Source organism: Tamandua tetradactyla, chromosome 3 (assembly GCF_023851605.1).
Source record: "Tamandua tetradactyla isolate mTamTet1 chromosome 3, mTamTet1.pri, whole genome shotgun sequence".
Taxonomy (NCBI): domain Eukaryota; kingdom Metazoa; phylum Chordata; class Mammalia; order Pilosa; family Myrmecophagidae; genus Tamandua; species Tamandua tetradactyla.
This window is the reverse complement of record NC_135329.1, coordinates 164,747,561-164,767,597: the sequence shown is the minus strand read 5'-3', so window position 1 is coordinate 164,767,597 and position 20,037 is coordinate 164,747,561. Positions and strand designations below refer to the sequence as shown.

Below are 20,037 nucleotides of genomic sequence, written 5' to 3'. Positions count from 1 at the left end.
AATTTTGTCACTTATATTCATTTAGGGGATATTCTGATGATAACTTAAGTACCAGACATAGTGCTCTTTCCAACTTAGATGGGCCACAGAAAATAAGAATTTTGTTTCAGTGCCTCTGGGCTTTATACTTAGGAATATTTTCTTGTTTTATTCAATAAAGATTGAAGATCAAATTTTGGCCTATCATCCGGTAGCAGTCCACTGGGTGTATCACATTTCTCCTAAATTGATGTTACTCTTGATTTGTGTTCTTATATTTCTGCTGTCTCTCTCACTTCACAGAGCATGATGCCAATGGCGTGGCCAAGAATGATCAGAAACAGGAGCAGATGCTACTTCAGAAGATGTATTTAATGCTTGACAATAAGAGAAAGGTAGTGATTTACTTTCTGGAATAACGCTCTGCTTTTGTCAGACTGTAAATAGTGGAGTTGAAGTTTAGAGCAGTGCAAATGTGATCTTTATAACCACTTGGCTTAGAGCCCCAGTTGAGAATGAAAGCATTATTTGCTTTGCTTAAAAAAAAAAAAAAAGACTTTAACAATTCAGTGATTAAAAGTGAATTTATTTCATTTGGTGTCTTCCCCACCCTTTAGGAAGTAGTTCTCAAAATAGCAGAGTTGTTGAACATTACTGAGCTTACCCAGAATGCCCTGATTAACGACGAGCTGGTGGAGTGGAAGCGGAGGCAGCAGAGTGCCTGCATTGGAGGGCCACCCAACGCGTGCCTCGACCAGCTGCAGAACTGGTAAGATTCTCCAAAGCAGAAAACCGGCAGCTGACCAACAAACCACATCGAAGTGTAAAGTACACCTTCGAGCCGTGTTGGTTGAGTGGACCCTGTCAAAACTTTGGTTTAGAGTTTGATGTTTGTCCATCATCTCCTTACCCCGGAAATAGCCACTCGAAAGCGTGGTATTGTTCACGACAGTCGCCGCGTTCAGCCCCATTCTGCTTGGCCAGGTGCACTCCTCCCTGGCCTGCATGTGCAGGGGGAGACATCTCCGACTGCACCAAACATCAATGCGTGGCCGTCACCTAACACATTCAACAGCCTGAATCCTAATGTTTTATTAAAAAAAAAAAAATAGCTCGAGGAATTTGCTAGACTAATAAATTCCCATTCTTAAAGCCAACACATTTTATATGGTATCTGCTTGGAGCAGCGTAGGAAACTAAAACGAGGCACATTTCTCAGATTTTTGACCTGGAAAGGTCCTTCTGGCAGCAGTGTGGGAGAGAGACTGTAGAGAGAAAGGCCACTTGCGACACTGTTGGTGTGTTAGTGTGTTAGTGTGGTCCAGGTGAGGGCCAACGAGAGCTGCACTCCGGATCGAGCAGGGAGGGTGAGAGAGGCGGCATCCACGGGCCTTGGTCACAGAACAGATATGTATGAAAGTGGGGGGGCCGGGAACAATTGCCAAGGGACCAAAGACCAGAGATCTTATGAATTGCTGAATTTAACTGTTCATTTTTTGAATTGCTAATTAGAAAAATTTACGATGAGCATTCATTTCTCTGAATTGCCTGTGTTTCTTGGGGGTTAGGGCAGAGCTTCTCAGTTCAGTCCCCATTGCCTGGTGATACTGATCCTCTAAGGCCCCCAGGTGGCCAGTGGGGCCCTGGGGTGTCTGGAGCCCCCCACGTGGTCACTTCAGGCCACAATATCCTCTGCCATTGACACAAATGCCCTCCCGTGTACCCCACTGTACTGAACAAGTATTACCGTTTTCCCCATGCGCCAGGGCCCAAGCGAAGCTGGGAGCACAGGGTTCGAGTCTCCTCCAGAACACAATTAAATGGAACCTCATCCGACCAACATTATCCACCTGCTCTTTTTGTGGCAAAGGCTTCCTCTCTCCATGACTTTAATGCACGCCTTGAACAGGACTTAGGGATTGAAACCACAAAGTGAAGTAGAGAGGTTTTTAACTGGAGAAAAGTTTTTTTTAGATTCTCTTCCATCATTATTCCGGGCGAATAATCACTTCCACAGTGGGATTCACCTCCGAGCCTGTGTCACCATTAGCGGTTGCTTTACTGTAGGGAAGGAGGGACGTAAAAGCAACTGCTGGGTTTGCTCATTGGCTTTATGTGTCTATTTTTAGCATTTAGGTTAGGCGTATCGCCCCCTTTGAGTTCTGTGAAATAATAATCCTTGTTCCTTCCTCTCCATCCTAACCCTAAGCTCTGTGGGTGGCTGCCACAGCTCAGTGCTGCTTTCCCACCCCCTCCAGGCAGCATCCCTGAGGTACCAGCTGCGCACATCACTCTTTCAACACAAGACCTGCAGTGGCTCCTTCCTGCCCCTTGCACTACCTCTGTCCACATATGTCCTACTGATTCCCTTGCGTCTTGCCTGCTCCTTCTTTGCCCTAACCCCCTATTTTTTTAAAGAAAACTTTTTATGGTAGTAATGTGTGTGTGTATATACACAAAATTTCCTATTCTAACCATTTTTAAGTGTACAATTCAATAGTATTATCACAACCAACATCTGTTCCCATATTTTTATCACCTCAAACAGAAACTCTGCATCATTAAGCAATAATTTCCCCATTCTCCTCATCTCCCAGTGCCTAAACTGTATTCTAGTTTCTGAGTCTGTGAATTTGCTTGTTCTTAATTATTTCTTTTCAGTAAGATCATACAGTATTTGTCTTTTTGGGTATGGCTCATTGCACTCAACATGATATCTTCAGGGTTCACCCATGTAGTGGCATGTATCAGTGCTTCATTCTTTTTTATGACTGAATAATGTTCCATGTAGCATATTTACCACATTGTGTTTGTCCACTCACCTGTTGAAGCTGCTTGGGCTGCTTCCGCCTTTTGGCAAGAGTGAATGATATCACTTTGAACATGGGTGTACAGGTAGCTGTTTCACTCCCTTCTTTCAATTCTTTGGGGTCTATACTTCGAAGTGGAATTCTGGGTCATATGGTAATTCTGTGTTCAACTTTCTGAGGAATCGTTAACCTGTTTCCACAGTGGCTGCAACATTTTACATTCCTACAAGCAGCGTATACGAGTTTCAGTTCTCTAAATCCTCGCTAACACTTGTTCTTTTCTTTTTTCTTTTTCTTTCCAATAATAACCATCCTATTGGGTGTGAAGTGGTATCTCATTATAAGCCTTACCCCCCTTTTAAGTCTCATTTATTTTTAAAGGTCAAAGTCTCATTTCACCTAGAATCCCTCCACTCACCCATCTCTTTATATTTGGATTTCAGTAGTAGGGCAGATATTTTTGATCTGGGCTGTGATTATTCAGTACATGTTCGTTTCTTTTCCCCCAGTAACTAAGGTCCGTACTGTGAGAAACCTCACTGGGTTTTCCCTGTTTCTTCCTCCAGCGTCAGGGCGAGGAGGGACGTAACGTCCTGCGCTGCCTGTAAGCGCTTGTTGGCCCACAGGATCCATTGACTGAGTCTCACTAATTCAGGCTGTTTTGAGACTATTTGTAATTGAGATGCTTGTGTCTTGTACTTTCCCAGGTTCACCATAGTTGCAGAGAGTCTGCAGCAGGTGCGACAGCAGCTGAAGAAGCTTGAGGAGTTGGAACAGAAATACACCTATGAGCACGACCCGATCACAAAGAACAAGCAGGTGCTGTGGGACCGCACCTTCAGCCTCTTCCAGCAGCTCATTCAGAGGTAACCTGAGGGAGGTTGGTCTGCGCCCTTGTGGTGGTGGTTTTGCCCAGAGAAAAAATGTGTAGTCATTTAGACAATTTAAAAGAGTTTGATAACTTACATCAATTTTTATGCAAAAATATTCCCCAGAATCTCCCCCCAAATCCAGCCCTCTTCCTGAGTTCCTCCTTTACACCCATGGCCCTTCCTTCATTTTTTGGGCCACCTGGCTTCATAACTAGAGTAGTTTTTTACTCCCCCTCCTTCCCCTGTGGCCAGTCTCGCATAACCTCATGACATTTGTCCCCTCCTTTCCGTAACTGGTCTCATCCCATTGCAGGTTGTCAGATCTCCTTTTCTGAACTCTTACATAGTGGCCTCCCAGCTTCTCCTCCTAAGCCCCTCTCCCTTGGTTGCACTTACTCAGGTGCTGACCCAAAACAGGGCTGCAGTCTGGTTCTTCGTCACCTGCTGTTAGTCGACCAGGGCTCCCGTAACCAAATACCACAGACAAGGTGGCTTAGGCGCCAGGACTCTGTTGGCTCCCAGGTTCAGGGCTGGAAGTCCACAATGATGGTGTTGCAGACCTTGCCCCCTCCGCCGTCTGTGGTCTGCTGGTGGCGGCGTACCGCCTGCCGGTCTCTGCCTCCCTCCCACCGTGACCCGTCTCCCTGGCCTCCTCCTGCGGCTGGTGTTTCCATGTCCAAATTTCTTTGCAGGATAAGGAGACCAGTCATGCCCGATTAAGTCCCACTCTGAGTCAGTGTCACCTCATCCAAAGAGGATTTTTGAAGGTCCTATTTCCAAATAAGTCCATATCCACAGGACCGGCGCCTTGGACTTGAGCACATCTCCGTGGGGGGACATGATTCAGTCCCCAACACTTGTCCAAGTGGAGCCACTCAGCCGGGTGTCCATGTCCAGCCCCAGCCTGGCCCTAGCTGGCCGCTGCAGGCTCAGCTCCCGCACATACCCCGATTCCCTGACAAATGCCACATCTTGCTGCTCCTGGGCCCAGCCGATTCCCTTCCTTCACCATACCTCTCCTGCCAATATTTTCCCCTCCTCAGAGCCATCTTCTCTTGTACCTTCTTTAGAAGTTGTACCATCTGGAAAGTTTCAAGTTATAGCTCATCTTCAGGAAATTTCCATTTCCAGTCCCCACACAGGTGGAGATTCATTCCAGATTTGCAGTTTCCTCTTTATACCTCTCCTGTTCTGCATTTTATTATATAGCTGTTTGTGCATTTGTGTTATCTCGTTGTAAGTGAGAAGGTGCTGGAGGACCCAGATGTGGCTTTGTCAGCCTGCTTCCCCCAGCGGGGCCCGGCACAGAGTCTCACCTGTGGGAGGGGTTCCAGACATCCTTATAGATAAAGAAATGGCACTGACTGGGAAAGTAGAGTTCTAATTACAAGTAATCTTTTATGTTAGCTTGGAATAATAAAAATGACTTATGTTCCCTATGACCATTATCCAAACCAAACCAGAATGCCTATAGGATGGGTTTTTAAATAATTAGGGACATTTATTTGGGTTTTTTAGTACAAATGTAGTTTTTTGTTTTGTTTTGTTTTGCATGGGCAGGCACGGGGAATCGAACCCGGGTCCCTGACATGGCAGGTGAGAACTCTGCCACTGAGCCACCCTGGCCTGCCCACAAATGTGGTTCTTCATGCAGATTTGCAAATGAATATAATTGAATTCAGGGTTTTCATTGTTGAAGAGTATCACAGGTCATTACAAGTACTCCAGTTTTGCGGAGCGTAAATTAGATTTTAGGATTTCTTATTGATTAACTGGAAAACATCACCTCTTCACTTAGCTTGTCAGAATCTTTCCACCCACTTTTGAGGTGTGCCCTCTGGCTCCTTTTCCTCTTTAGGGAAAGCTATTATTTACTGCCTCAACCTTAATGGAAATACTAATTTATCTACAATTTCCTGGGTATTTACAGTTCATTTGTGGTGGAAAGACAGCCTTGCATGCCAACTCATCCTCAGAGGCCACTGGTCCTGAAAACTGGGGTACAGTTCACCGTGAAGTTGAGGTAATGACAAAAAAAATCTAATCGTAATTCATACATGCTGCTTATCACCTAGTTTGCACTCCTAATTTCCTTTCAGAGAACTGAGGTATAGAATGCTTTAGAAGAAATACTTTTGCAGTAGTCATTTTAATATGAATTCTTGTTTAGAGTGTTCAAGAATCTTTTATATTCAAACTAGAAATGTAACAGATAGACACAGACCTGACTTTCTCCAACTGTAAAAGTAATACATGCTTCCTGCAAAAAGGAATTCAGACTCAGCAGAAGTGTGTTTAGTGGAGAGTATTAGTTCCTAGCAGCCTCACCCCCCCGGAGTAAGAGTCCCGAATGAACCCCTGAAAGTATATGCCGTGCGTGTGGATGTGGATTAATGACATGTATGCTTTTCTGGTAAGCGGATTCATAGACTTCATCAGATTTTCACAGTTGTCTGTGATCTAAGCAACTTAGACAACCACTGTACACAATCCAGTGTCTGTCCTTCCAGAATTTGTCCATGTCTAGACAGATATACATACACACAAATACATGCATAAAACATTTCATATTTTAAAACTGAGACTATAGTGTTTGGCAGCTGGCTTGCTTTTTCTCCTTGACCTTGTAGAAATGTTTGCATGTGAGAACATACGGCCTTAAACTTGAGTCTCTTGAATGGCCGTGTTCATGCAACCATTCCTTTTGAGGTGCAGCTGACTCTGAAGGGCTGACCTTACCTTTAGAGGTAGCGCTAATCCTTTTATATGGGCCACTGCTGATTGAGGTCCACGGGTGCCGCTTTCCTTGGCTGCCAGTTTTATAGAGCCACACCTGAGCGTCTGTGGAATCCTAAGTGTTACCAGACAAAGGCGGGGATTCTTTCCCCAGTGTGCTCAGTGATCAGTTCCTGAGACACCAGGGTTTCAAAGAGAGAAAGAATTCATTGCTAGGTGCGAAGCAGAAGATCAGATGGCCTATTGGCCTAAAAATCTATCTCCCCAAACTGCAATAATTCTGATCGTTTTATAATGTCAAAAGATGGCAGGTTTAGGATAATGAGCACAGTGACTCCAGATGATGTAATTAGAGGTGAACTGATTATTGAGTGTGTGCAGATTGAGCGCTGGCTTTTCACAGAATGTGTGTAAGAAAAGGCGACCTTAATGATGGACATGATGTTTAGCGTTATAATGAGGTGTAGGTGATTCACAGCTTCAAGTCTAAGCTGCTGCGCGTGCCCAATTTGGTTACATCCAGCATCGGTTATAAGGATAGCTTTCGATTTGGGGTGGGTTCGTTCTGGGCTGACCCAAAGCCCTTCTTTAATAGGCAATAGGGCCTGTCTTTAGTGATCACAAGACTCCAGAGTTGAAAAAATGGATAAAATAGGTACAAGTGGGGGTCAGACACAAGGTTTTTAAACTATCAAGAGCACACACACACACAAAAGAGCACAAGATAAAGGCTATACGATCATTAACAAAGAATAAAGCAGTTACATTACAGTTCAGAAATTTCAGGTATTTCCTTCTGCCTACTCCAGTATACCAGTAGCAAAAAGGAATGTCTATCTAATGATTCTGCCATCATAATCATCCCTTTAATCCTAATTTCTCAGTTACACTAGAACCTACACCAGAAAGGGCACTAGAAATTTATCCCACCGTTCTGCCCTACTAAATGCAGCAGACCAGAGATGTTAGGCGTTTCCCTCCCTAAATCTGCGCTCCTAAGAGTAGAGGCACAGCTGATTGTCCACCCAGCATGCCTTCCTTCTGTCCTTCCACACTGCCCTGTAATGATTGGAGATGTGACTCTCATTTTCCTATGGGTGAAAGTTTTTATTTTCTCCAAATAGGAAATCCATTAGGTACAAGTTTTAGTAAAAGGTAATATTCACTATTTTTTACTCATACCTAGGGCAAAAAGTATAATTTTTTAAAAATCTGTGTTGGCAAAAAATATATAGGGAAGTGGGTACCCATACTAACTTTTGGTGGGATTGTAAATCAGTGCTGCTTTCTATCAGAATTTAATGTTGCAGTTTTACCTCAGCATTTCCAATACTAAACTATACTGTAGTATTGTATTTATACTGTAAATATACTTTAAAAATATGCCAAGAGATGTAGGAGATGACCCCCAGGTATGAGCCTGGCCCTGGCACCCTGGGATAACAATGCCATCCTGACCAAAAGGGGGAAAGAACAAATAAGTTACCAGTGGCTGAGAGAGTTCTATAGAGTCGAGAGACTATAGTAGAGGTTTCTCTTATGTGTGCTTCAGTTAGACTTGCTACCTATCATAACTTGCCAAACTCCAAGCATAACCATTCCTGCCAATCCTAAAGTATATCAAGGGTATTATATAACATACTACAAAGGTTCCATGCATAGGGTAACTCTCCAAAACCTACAACCTCCAGATGGGTTTCTAGACTAGATGAGTTCTGAAATGCAGAGGGGCCAGTCTCTCCAGAACATCAACCAGTTCCATCCCCCATCCCATATTATCGACAGCCCATTCAACATGAAAAAGTTATAATAAGAATAGCCCAAATACCCCTACAGAGTTGGAGAAAGATCAAAGATGATGGTATAATTATACAGAGAAGGTCAGGTTTAACAAATGATTATGAATGTTGAATCATTATACTGGTATTTCTTTTAGCCTCCAGTACCCTAGAGCAGTTAGAAATAAAAACCTAAAATTGTGGAAATTGTAACCCATAGCATACTCTGAAATATGTTCTACAAAAAATTGTTGCAATGTACTTTGAAATTTATTGCTTTTATGTATATGTTATTTAAAGAGAAGGAGGAGTATAACAGAGAAAACAGGATTTAACAAATGGGTATGACTCCTGAATCATTATATCAATGTTTTTGTTGGTCTCCAGTGTCTTGGAGCAGCTAGAAGAAAAAAATGAAAAATCATGGAATTATAACCCATACCAGACTTTAAAATCTGTTCTTTAACTGCTTGTTAAAATGTACTTGGAAATTTATTACTTTTTTGTATATATGTTATATTTCACACACATACACAAAATTTTAAAAATATGCCAAGAGAGATGAACAAGGTTGGAAAATCCAACATTATTTATAATAACCAAAAATGAAATGGTGAGGAGCAGATATCTAAATGTCCATAGATAGGAGATTGACATAATCAATAAATTGTAATAAAATAATTTTTTTAAGTAATGACTTTTATTTTTCTTTCCAGACTGCTGGTGAAATTACAGGAGCTGAATTATAATTTGAAAGTCAAAGTCTCATTTGATAAGTAAGATATCTTTAATATTATCTAAAATAATGTACTGTTGAAATGTTGTTTTTTTGTTAACCAAACACAAAACTTCCCCCTTAAATGAGCAAATCGGTCAGCTGTGGCTTTCAGAAAGTGGCCTTGTGACCACACTGAAAGGAAATTTGTATCACTAGGGACCTAAGTCTGAGCCCAGGACCCTGACACTGCCATGGGTGAGCAGAGACTCTTAGTTGGAGCCATAAGGGCCATTACAAACGATCCGAGCAGATCCAAATCGATAGCTCCTTTTCTGGATGTTGGGAGCTTCCCCTACATCTGATATCAAGATGTATGTGCCTTTGTACATTATAAATGAACTGAGGAATTATGTATTTTATGCCTATGAAATTGTAATGATCAAGTCCCAAAGCAGATAGATAGACCTGAAGCCGCAGCCCTTCCTCCTAGAACAATCCCAAGGAGAGTCCTTAATTAAACACAAGGCTAACATCCTCCAGTTGCCTTTATTCGGTGGCTGACTGTGGAGTTGTTTCTGGAGTGAGGTCAGGGGCATTTGGGAGCGCTGCATGGAGCCTGCTAGATTCACCTTGTCTCTTCTGGGCAGTAGGGACTTAGGGACCAAGCATCTCTCAAGGGGTCCATATGGACCCATCCCATTTTGCCCTTAGACTCTAGACCTGGACTGACACTGCCCTGGCCACTTCCATTAAGGAGCAAGATGGACTTTCCCCTATCTCTGGATATTTTTAATGCTTTCGTTGGCTTGTGGTCACATATCAATTTAGCAGGTTTCAGAATCATATATTCCTCAGGATTTTTGTCTCTTCCCACTCCTGTAAGAGTATTCCTTCTTGCAGACAGTCTTTGCCTTTGCTTTCTACCCCTGCTGTCGTGTTTGGCTTCTCTGTGCATCAGTTAGCTTTTACAGCATAACAAACCACCCCCACGATTAGTGGCTTAAGACCACAAACTTGTTATTTCTCTCCTTTTGGTGGGTCATACGTGGTTCTTCTGGTCTTGGCTAGCTTGGTTGGAGCTAGATGGTCTAGTTGTTCTTGTTACATGTTGAGGACTCAGCTGTGACTGCGTCCTTCTCCATGGGTCTCGTAAGGGAGCCAGTTGGGCAGCGCTTCAGAAGGCTGAGAGTAGCGTGACAAGTCATCTTGAGGCCGAGACTCGGAACTTGTACAGTGTCAGCCCCACCACTTTCTGTTTGTTAAAGCAAGTCAGGACCAGCTCAGATTCTAGGGATGGGGACCCACATACTATTTCTTGAAGGGAGAGCTGCAAAAACTTTGTGACCATTTGCATTTTACCACATTCCGCTTTAGCTCAGTATCTTTTTTAGTTCATTCTTGCTTTTTTTGGACTTTTCTGTCTGTTCAAGACACTCATTTTTCTTCTTAACTTTGAGAAAGCAACTTTGTATCACACTCTTCCTTTACCTTAAATTCTTTTTCTTTTCAAGCAGGGGAAAATAAGTCAGTCTCACAGGTAATGGGGATTGTCATTTACAAAACCATTGCACTTCTAGTTGGGGTACGCAGGTAGAGTAGCTAACTCATTAAAGTGTGAATGGGCTGTAATATTTTCTAATTACCTACATCACTAATAGAGATGTTATTTGGCTAGAACACTGGCCAGAGTCATCACCGAATTTATATATATATGAAAATGCACAGCCTCTCCAGATTTTAAAACTCAACTGTAAAATTTGAACTTGCCAGATCTGCCAAATAATTGACTGTTCTGAAATGTCCATGAGTGCATTAAAGTTGGTAAAGAACGAAAATGAGAATATTAAGCTGGTTACTTTGGAAGGTCCTCTGAGATCGGTGCTAGCAGACCAGTGTTCCCTGGGGAATTTGTAGTGCTTAGCACAAAGTAAGTAGTTCTTCGATAACTTGATCACATTCATCAGGGATTCCTGTGTTCTTTGTGTACCCATTAGCTAGTTCAGTCCTCACAATGTCCTGTATGGGTGTCACTGTTAGCACATTGTACAAATGAGAAACGTGAGGCCCAGGTAACTTATTTGCCCAGGGTCACTCACCAATTCCTGGCAGAGCTGGTAGTGATTGAGTGAGGGAGGGAGAGAGTGAATGAAAGGGCCAGACAGCCCGCAGGTATAAAAGTATTTTTTATTTATCTTTTACTTACACACGTATTTGTGTATTTTAATTAAAGCTTATTTGTTTTCTTGGCAGAGATGTGAATGAGAGGAATACAGTAAAGGGGTATGTGAAGCACTTCGCACTCTATTTTGCTATCCTTTTTTGCTTTAGTGGTTTAATAGTTCAACATCTTTTAAATCCTTCTATCCTGTGTTGTATAGATTTAGAAAATTCAACATATTGGGCACACATACAAAAGTGATGAACATGGAGGAGTCCACCAATGGAAGTCTGGCGGCAGAGTTTCGACACCTGGTAGGGAGACCAGTTTCCCCTCCTTAATGCCATCTCTGTTTTATTAGCACCATGCCTGTGAAGCTGCGTGATGTGAGGGCGCCCCTCAGGGGAAGGCTTTCCAGGGCCTGTGGCTGGTGACTGGCTTCTCAGCACCACCCCCAGGGAATCTTTGGGTCTCCTCCTTATCTCAGGACTTTTTACTCTGCTTTCTCCCATTCTCTCTCCTACAGACACTCCTTTTGAACTACACATAAATAATCCACACTTGCCGCCTCCGCGTCTCATGTCCACTCTCTCTCTAGACTCTTGTGAGTTACATAAAGGTTATTGCTCCCGCACCTCTGACCATTCCTTCTCCCGCCCTCCAGGTGGGACTGTTCCCCAAGGTTCTCCCTCGGCCCCCCATCTGCCCGTTCTCCTTCCTGGTGGTCTCGCCCACAACCACTGCCTCTCCTGCAGCCTGGCTCTCACTGCTGCGTCTCCGGAGAAGTAGGGACCATTCCACCAGGCAGTAGAAATGCAGAAAGAGTGTTTAAAGTGGGCAGGTGTTTACTTGCAGCCTCTGTGAAAATGAGCCCCCCCGCCGTTGTGAAGCTCTGGGGGTGGTGAGCGGGTGCCCTGCCTGGGCCCTGAGCCTACAGAGAGCTTTATCATTGAAGACCAGCTCAGGAACCAACAAACCTCCTAGCTATGTAGCTAGCCATTGTGCGGAGCCTCGGTCCAAAAGCGGGAGCTCCGATGGGGTCCACAGCTGCCCTGGGAGCCCCCATTTTCTCCTTTGAAGTCTCAAGGACTGAAGCCCTTTCGAGGGCATTCTTAGTTGGGGCGGGGGTCTTTTGGCCTAACCTGGAAGACTGTACAGAAGGGAGGAGGAGGGAAGAGAAGCTGTCCTCTGAGTCCTGAGTGACATGAAACAGTTATGAAGGGAATTGGGGAATCTTTCAGGAAAAGTTTGCAGGGGAAAAGGAAGCAAGATGAGATTTCCCTGGGATCCCTCCAGACCCATGGAGTTTGCGTGATGTCAGGCTGCTGGGAGAAGACACTCCTGCTCATGAACTCACGCCAGGATCTTTTTATCTCTTGCCCTGCATTATGATATGCTCTTATGTCCTTATTTCTCATCCTCACTTTGGTCTGGTTTGTAAATGAAAACAGCAGCTCTGATGATGAACATGTCATTGACAAGGATGATTTCTTGTTTTATAGCAACTGAAAGAACAGAAAAATGCTGGTACCAGAACTAATGAGGTGAGCGTCTGTCTTGTGAGTGGGCCCTCATCAGGCAGGTGTTCCTGAGGGCGGGCAGGTCCATGCCCTGGACGGTGGCTGGGCACCTCACAGAGCAGCAGATGGGCTTGGAAATGGATGGAAGTGATGTAGATACAGCTTCACTTCTTCCAAGTAAAGAAATTGAGTCTCGGGGAAAGTTCACAGGGAACCAGAGGCAGTTTTATGACTCCTGTGCTGAAAAGCTAATTGTGCAGAGAGTTTTCCTGCCATTGCATTCCTTCCCCTATGACATCTTCCCTTCATCACTTTTTCACAAGCTTGAGGAGTTATGTTTGTGATGCATTCAAAATGAAATATGGACAAAGGACAGAAGTGTCTGGAATTGTTTTGGTTTGAAACATTGTCATCCTTTGTGCATGGCACAGCCTGCCCTCCTTCCACCCCGCTTACCAGTGGAGGCTGTGTGGAGGGGTGGGATAAACTCTAGCTTTGAAAGTGCAAGGATACCCTCTGTACCCCTGGTTTGGACCTTAATTGTCTTTGAGGCCTTGGTGAGTCACTTCACCTGCCTGGGACTTAGTTTCCTCTCCTGTAAACAGGGCCAGCAGCTGCATCACCCTAATTCTAAATTTTGATGCTCACATGAGAGAAGGTGTTTGGAGGTGTTTCTACCCGTACTGAGGCACTTTGTGACCTGCTGAGCTTAAGCAAATTAACCCTTCCAGCAGAGTCTCCCACCTGAAACATACGTGCACTTTCCATCCCCCGTCCATGTGAGGTGTGCAGCCACAGCAGGGGGGCCGTGGCTGGGCAGATGGGGGCTGAGGTCCAGAAAGCCTCCGGTCCCAGTAAACCCATTAGAAGCTATTTCCCTGCTGGCCATGTTTTCTCTTGTCCTAATTTCGGAAACCTGATCTTTGAGAACACACTGAGGTATCTACAACGATTAAATCTGGAATAGATGATTAAAAATTGGAGACCTAGTCTAAGTTGACACTGATTGGACTCAGGATCTCTAGTATCTCTTGCAGTATTTATTAAGCTTTTGGAAGTTGCAGGATCTGTGAATGAATTGTTTTATTCCTTTTTTTCCCTTTTCTATTTTAAGGGCCCCCTCATTGTTACAGAAGAGCTTCACTCCCTAAGTTTTGAAACCCAGTTGTGCCAGCCCGGTTTGGTAATTGAACTCGAGGTAAGACTCACATGGTCCAGGAGTAGAATACTTTACTTTTTTATTTTTAATTGCTACATATATTTTTTATTTCCTGATTTTTGTTTCAAAGATTTTAGACCTAATTGCTAAAAAAAAAAAAAAAAAAAAAAAGATTTTTTTCTAGCTAATACTATCTTGACATTAATTTAATGGTTCAGGAAGCTGGAGAATTGAATTAACCTTCAAAGTTTATAAGCTGAATGTTTGAGTAGAGATCTCCTCTGAGAATTTTTTATATGAAAATGAAGACTTACTTTTTAAAAAAGCTGTTTTATTGAGATAAATTCACTAACCATGCAGTCCATCTAAAGTGTACAATCACTGTCTTCAGAGTTCTGCATATATCACCACAATCAATTCTAGAACATTTTCACTCCGAACAGGGCTTACTCTGTTATGCAGTCCCATGTTTCATCCTCTGGCTTTCCCTCTGCTGACACACACCACCCTACGCTTTCCCCTTTCAACCACAATTGCACCCACATATCATCACTGTTAGTTGCACTCACTATAATGTGCTCCGATCACTTCCATCCATTTCCAATCAACCTTATTACATATTCTGCACAAATTAAGCACCAACACCACACTCTCTGCCATCATTCTGTCTTCTGGGGGTTTATGTTCTAGATCATAACACCATGAGTTTGCTAGTTGTATTTAGTTCATATTAATGAGGTCATGCAATATTTGTCCTTTTGTGTCTTATTTCACTCGACCTAATGTCCTTAAGGTTCATCTATGTAGTCACATGCATCACAATTTCATTTCTTCTTACAGCTGCATAATATTCCATTGTATGTTCATAGCACATTTTGTTTATCCACTCATTGGTTCATGGACCCTTGGGTTGTTTCCATCTTTGGGCAATTGTAAATAATGCCATGATGACCGTCAGCGTGCAAGTGTCTGTTCACATTCCTGCCTTCAGTTCTTCTGAGTATATACCTACTGGTAGGATTGCTGGGTCATATGGCAGTTCTATATGGGGGCAGTTCTAACTGCGGAACTGAGTATAGAACTGCCATACTGACTTTCACTGCAGCTGCTCTGATCTACATTCCCAACAACAGTGAATAAATGTTCCTATTTCTCCACATCCTTTCCAACACTTGCAGTTTTCTCGTTTTTTAAATAGTGGCCATTCTAGTAGGTACAAAGTGATATCTCATAGTTTTAATTTGAATTTCCCTAGTAGCTAGTGATGGTGATAATCTTTTCATGTGCTTTTCAGCCGTTTGTATATCCTCTTTGGAAAAATGTCTATTCATATCTTTTGCCCATTTTTAAATTGGGTTGTTTATCTTTTTATCATTTAGTTGTAGGATCTCCTTATATATCCTGAATATTAAACCCTTATTGAGTATGTGATTTCCAGATATTTTTCTCCAATTGAGTAGTTGCCGTTTCACCCTCGTAACAAAGTCCTCTGAAGCACAAAACTTTTTTATTTTGAGGAGGTCCCATTTAACTATTTCTTCTTTCATTGCTTGTACTTTGGCTACAAATCACTCCCTACTACCAGATCTTGAAGATGCTTCCCTGTATTATAGGAGTTTTATGGTTCTGGCTTTTATATTTAGGTCTTTGATCCATTTTGAGTTAATTTTTGTGTAAGGTGTAAGTTAATGGTCCTCTTTTATTCTTTTGAATATAGATATCCGGCTCTCCCAGCACCATTTGTTGGAGAGACTGCTCTGTCCCAGTTAGGTGGACTTGGCCGCCTTTTCAAAAATCAGTTGATCATAGATGTGAGGGTCTATTTTTGAACTCTCAGTTCAATTCCATTGGTCAATATATCTAAGCCAATACTATATGATACTGTTTTTATCAATGTAGATTTGTAGTGTGCTTTAAATTCAGAAAGTGTGAGTCCTCCAACTTCATTCTTCTTTTTCAAGATATTGTTGGCTATGGGGGCCCCTTACCATTCCAAATAAATTTGGTAATTGGGTTTGCCAATTCTGCACAGTAGGCTATTGGAATTTTGATTGGGACTGTGTTGAATCTGTAAACCAATTTGAATAGAATAGGCATCTTAACAATATTTAGTCTTCCAATCCATGAACACAGAATGAACTTCCATTTATTTAGGTCTTCTTTGATTTCTTTTCAAGGCTTTATAGTTTTCTGAAGATGGGTCCTTTACATCCTTGGTATTTTATTCTTTTAGTTGCTATTTATTATAAATGGAATTTTTTCCCTGATTTCCTCCTTTGATTGCTCATTATCAGTGTATAGAAACATTACCGATTTTTGTGTGTTACTCTTGTATCCTGCCACTTTGCTGAACTCCCCTTTATTAGGTCTGTTAGCTTTATGGTCGATTTTTAAGGACTTTCTGTGTATAAAATCATATCATCTGCAAATAGTGAAAGTTTTACTTCTTCCTTTCCAGCGTGGATGCCTTTTATTTCTTTTTCTTGCCGAATTGCTCTAGCTATAATTTCTATTATAACGTTGAATAACTGACGCCAGTGGGTGTCCTTGTCTTGTTCCCAGTTTCAATAGGAAAGTTTTCAGTCTATCATCGAGTGCAATGTGGGTTTTTCATTTTTGCTCTTTATCATTTTGAGAAGGTTTTCTCATATTCCCATTTTTCAAAGTGTTTTTATCAAGAAGGGAGACTGGATTTCTTCACATGCCTTTTCTCTGTCAAACAACATGGTCATGTGGTCCTTCTTCAATCTGTTAATGTGGTATAGTGCATTGATTGATTTTTCTTCTGTTGAACACCCTTGCACATCTGTGATAAAACCCACTTGATTGTGGTGTCTAATTCTTTTAATGTGCTGTTGGATTTGATTTGCAAGTATTTTGTTGTGGATTTTTGCATTAGTGAAATTGATCTATAGTTTTCCTTTCTTGTAGTATCTTCATCTGGTTTCTGTATTAGAGTTATGTTGGCTTCCTAGAATGGGTTAGGTAGCATTCCCTCCTTTTCAGATTCCTGGAAGAGTTTGAACAGAATTATTAGTTTGAACAGGATTTGTATTAATTCTTCTTTGGAATGATTGGTAGATTTCGCCTGTGAAACCATCTGGTCCTGGGATTCTCTTTGTTGGGAAGTTCTTGTTGACTATTTCAATCTCTTTTGATTGGTTTGTTGAAATCTTCTGTTTCTTCTGGAGTTAGTGTGGGTTGTTTGTGTATTTCTAGAGAATTGTCCATTTCATCTAAATTGTCCAGTTTGTCGGCATACAGTTGTTCATAGTATCCTCTTACAGACTTTTTTTATTTCTGTGGGGTCAGTACTAATATCCCCCTAATATTTTTTATTTTATTTATTTGCATCCTCTCTCTTTTTTTCTTCATCAGTCTTGCTAAGGGTTGTCAATTTTGTTGATCTTCTCAAAGAACCAACTTTTAATTTTGTTGAGTCAGGTTTTTTTTTGTTCTCAGTTTTGTTTATTTAATCTTTGTTTTTTTTTATTCTCTTTACTTCAGGGTTAGTAAGCTGTTCTTTTTATAGTTATCCCAGGTGTGTAGTTAGGTCTTTGATTTTAGTTTCTTCTTCCTTTCTAATGTAGGTGTTTAGGGCTGTGTATTTCCCTCTCAACACTAGCTTTGCTGCATCCCATAAGCGTTGATATGTTGTGTTCTCGTTTTTATTCATCTTGAGATATTTACTGATTTCTCTTGCAGTTTCTTCTTTGACCCACTGATTGAGTGTGTTGTTTAACCTCCATAAATTTATGCATTTTCCAGTCCACCACCTGTGGTTAACTTCCATTATGGTCAGAGAAAGTGCTTTGTATAATTTCAGTCTTTTTAAATTTATTGAGACCTGTTTTGATCTATCCTGGAGAATGATCTGTGAGCACTCTAAAAGCATGTACATCCTGCTGTTTTGGGTTGCAATGTTGTATGTATCTCTGTTAGGTCTAGATCATTTATCACATTATTGAAGTTCTCTATTTTCTTACTGATCCTCTGTCTAGATGTTCTATCTATTGACTTCAGTGGTGCATTGAAGTTTCCAATTGTTATTGTAAATACGTCTGTTTTTCCTTTCAGTTTTGCAGGTGTTTGCCTTGTGTATTTTGGGGCACCCTGATTAGATACATATATATTTATGATTGTTAGTTCTCCTTGGTGGATTTCCCTTTTATTAATATATAGTGTCCTTCTTTGTCTCTTATAACAGCTTTGCATTTAAAGTCTTCTGTGTCCTATATTAGTATAGCTACCCCAGCATTTTTTTGGATACTGTTTGCATGGAATATCTTTTTCCAGCCTTTCACTTTCAGCTTTTTGTATCCTTGGGTCTGATATAAGTCTCCTGTAGACAGCATATAGATGGCTCAAATTTTTTTTATCCATTGTGCCAGTCTTTGTCTTCTGATTGGAGTGTTTAATCCATTCAGTGTTATTACAGTGAAACAGTATTTACTTCAACTATTTTATCCTTTGGTTTTTATTTGTCACACTTTATTTTTGTCTCTCTTTTTACTCTTTAGTTACCCCTACTGATAATCTTCATTTGTATACTCTCATCCAAGCCTCTCTCTCCTCTCCTTTCCTCACAGTCACAGAATTCCCTATAATATTTCTTTTAGGGCAGGTCTCTTGTTAATGAACTCCCTCAGCTTCCACTTATCTGGGTAAATTTTAAAGTCTCCCTCATTTTTGAAGGACAGCTTTGCTGGATAGAGAATTCTTGGCTGGCAGTTTTCCTCTTTCAGTATCTTGAATTTATCATTCCACTGCCTCCTTACTGCCATGATTTCTGATGAGAAATTGGCACTTAGTCTTATTGAACTTCCCTTCTATGTTATGAATCTCTTTTCTCTTGCTGTTTTCAGAATTCTCTCTTTATCTTTGGCATTTAACATTTTGATTAGTATATGTTTTGGAATAGGTCTATTCACATTTATTCAGTACGTTGCATTTCTTGGACCTGGTTATCAATGCCTTTCATAAGAGTTGGAAAGTTGTCAGCCATCATTTCCTTAAATATTCCATTTGCCCCTTCCCCTTCTCTTTTCCTTCTGAGAGACCCATGACGTGACCGTTCACGTGCTTCGTGTTGTCAGTCAGTGCTCAGACCCTGCTTAATTTTTCCCGTTCTTTTCTCTGCTCTTTTGTCTGTTCGAATTCGGGTGCTCTGTTTTCCAGCTCACTGATACTGTCTTCCGCCTGTTCAAATCTGCTGTGGTGTCCTAGTGTATTTTTAATTTCGGCTATTGTGCCTTTCATTCCCATAAGATGTTATTTTTCTTTGCATGCTTTCAAATTCCTCTTTATGCTCACTCAGTGTCTTCTTAATATCCTTTATCTCTTTAGCCATCTCACTGAATTTGTTTAGGAGATATTTTTAAACATCTTTGATAAGTTGTGCCAGATGCTGCATCTCCTCTGACTTTTTGATTTCCTCTTTTGCCTGGGCCTTATTTTCCAGTTTATTAATATGGCTTATTTTCTTTTGCTGATGTCTTGGCATGGGATTATCTTGGTGCGTTTATTCTGAAGTTCTGATTTCTCTCTCTTGTCAAAGCTTTGTTTATTGATTGGATTTGTGGTAATGCTCTTCCTTGACACTTGGTTTGTCAGTGCTACTCAACCAGGGCTGGGCCAGGGACCCATGAAGGGCGCCACACCAGCTCCACCGGGCCCTAAGGGCAGGTGAGATAAACATGCCTAAAAGCCTTTAATTTCACCTTGTAAGGGGGCACTTTCCTGCTCAGCTTGTATCTCTATCCATTCATCTTTGTCCAAAAGCCTTTTAGATGTCTTCCCCGAGGCGCGCTTTCCTCGCCTGCCAGCAGATGGCGCGCGTCGGCAACCTATTCCCCGCGGTCCTCAGAAAGGCGCCTTCTGCTGGGCCGGCTCCCTGCTGCTCCGGACCGTGGCAAAGCTGAGCCAGGCCGGACAGGTATAAACTGCGGGTCGTCCCAGCAGTGCAGATTCACTGGCCAGAAGCTGGCACAGTCCTTGATTACGGCCCTTCCTGTTCTTGGGAGAATGGATTTCTACTGCCCTTTCAGTCTGGAGCTGCGTTCCGCCCAGAGACTGGTGAACCCCGAGAGTGGGGGGTCAGGTGCCCGGCTGCGGGGGTTCTGTTCTCTCCCCCAGCTTCTCCATCCCTCCCTCCCGCACTCTCCCGGGTGTTGTGGGGCACCGCCTCTGACCTCCAGAGCCCCCTACCCGCGGTTGGTCGCTGACAGTTCTTGCCTGAGCCCTTGGTTGTTGCTCTGGAGAGAAGTGAGCCCAGCCCCTCCCTAATCAGCTGTCTCGGATCCTCCTC

General features: G+C 42.2%; 1 protein-coding gene across 2 annotated transcripts in view; it reads left to right on the top strand.

The window, feature by feature from the left end:
- STAT1 (signal transducer and activator of transcription 1) overlaps positions 1-20,037 on the top strand; it is a 50,941-nt gene that overhangs the window by 16,962 nt on the left and 13,942 nt on the right. For both annotated transcript variants that reach the window (XM_077154491.1, XM_077154492.1), the window contains exons 7-15: positions 283-374; positions 597-748; positions 3,497-3,655; positions 5,592-5,684; positions 8,892-8,951; positions 11,144-11,173; positions 11,272-11,365; positions 12,554-12,595; positions 13,686-13,769. In XM_077154491.1, the coding sequence (XP_077010606.1) occupies positions 283-374; positions 597-748; positions 3,497-3,655; positions 5,592-5,684; positions 8,892-8,951; positions 11,144-11,173; positions 11,272-11,365; positions 12,554-12,595; positions 13,686-13,769 (806 nt within the window). The remainder of the gene's footprint in view (positions 1-282; positions 375-596; positions 749-3,496; positions 3,656-5,591; positions 5,685-8,891; positions 8,952-11,143; positions 11,174-11,271; positions 11,366-12,553; positions 12,596-13,685; positions 13,770-20,037) is intronic.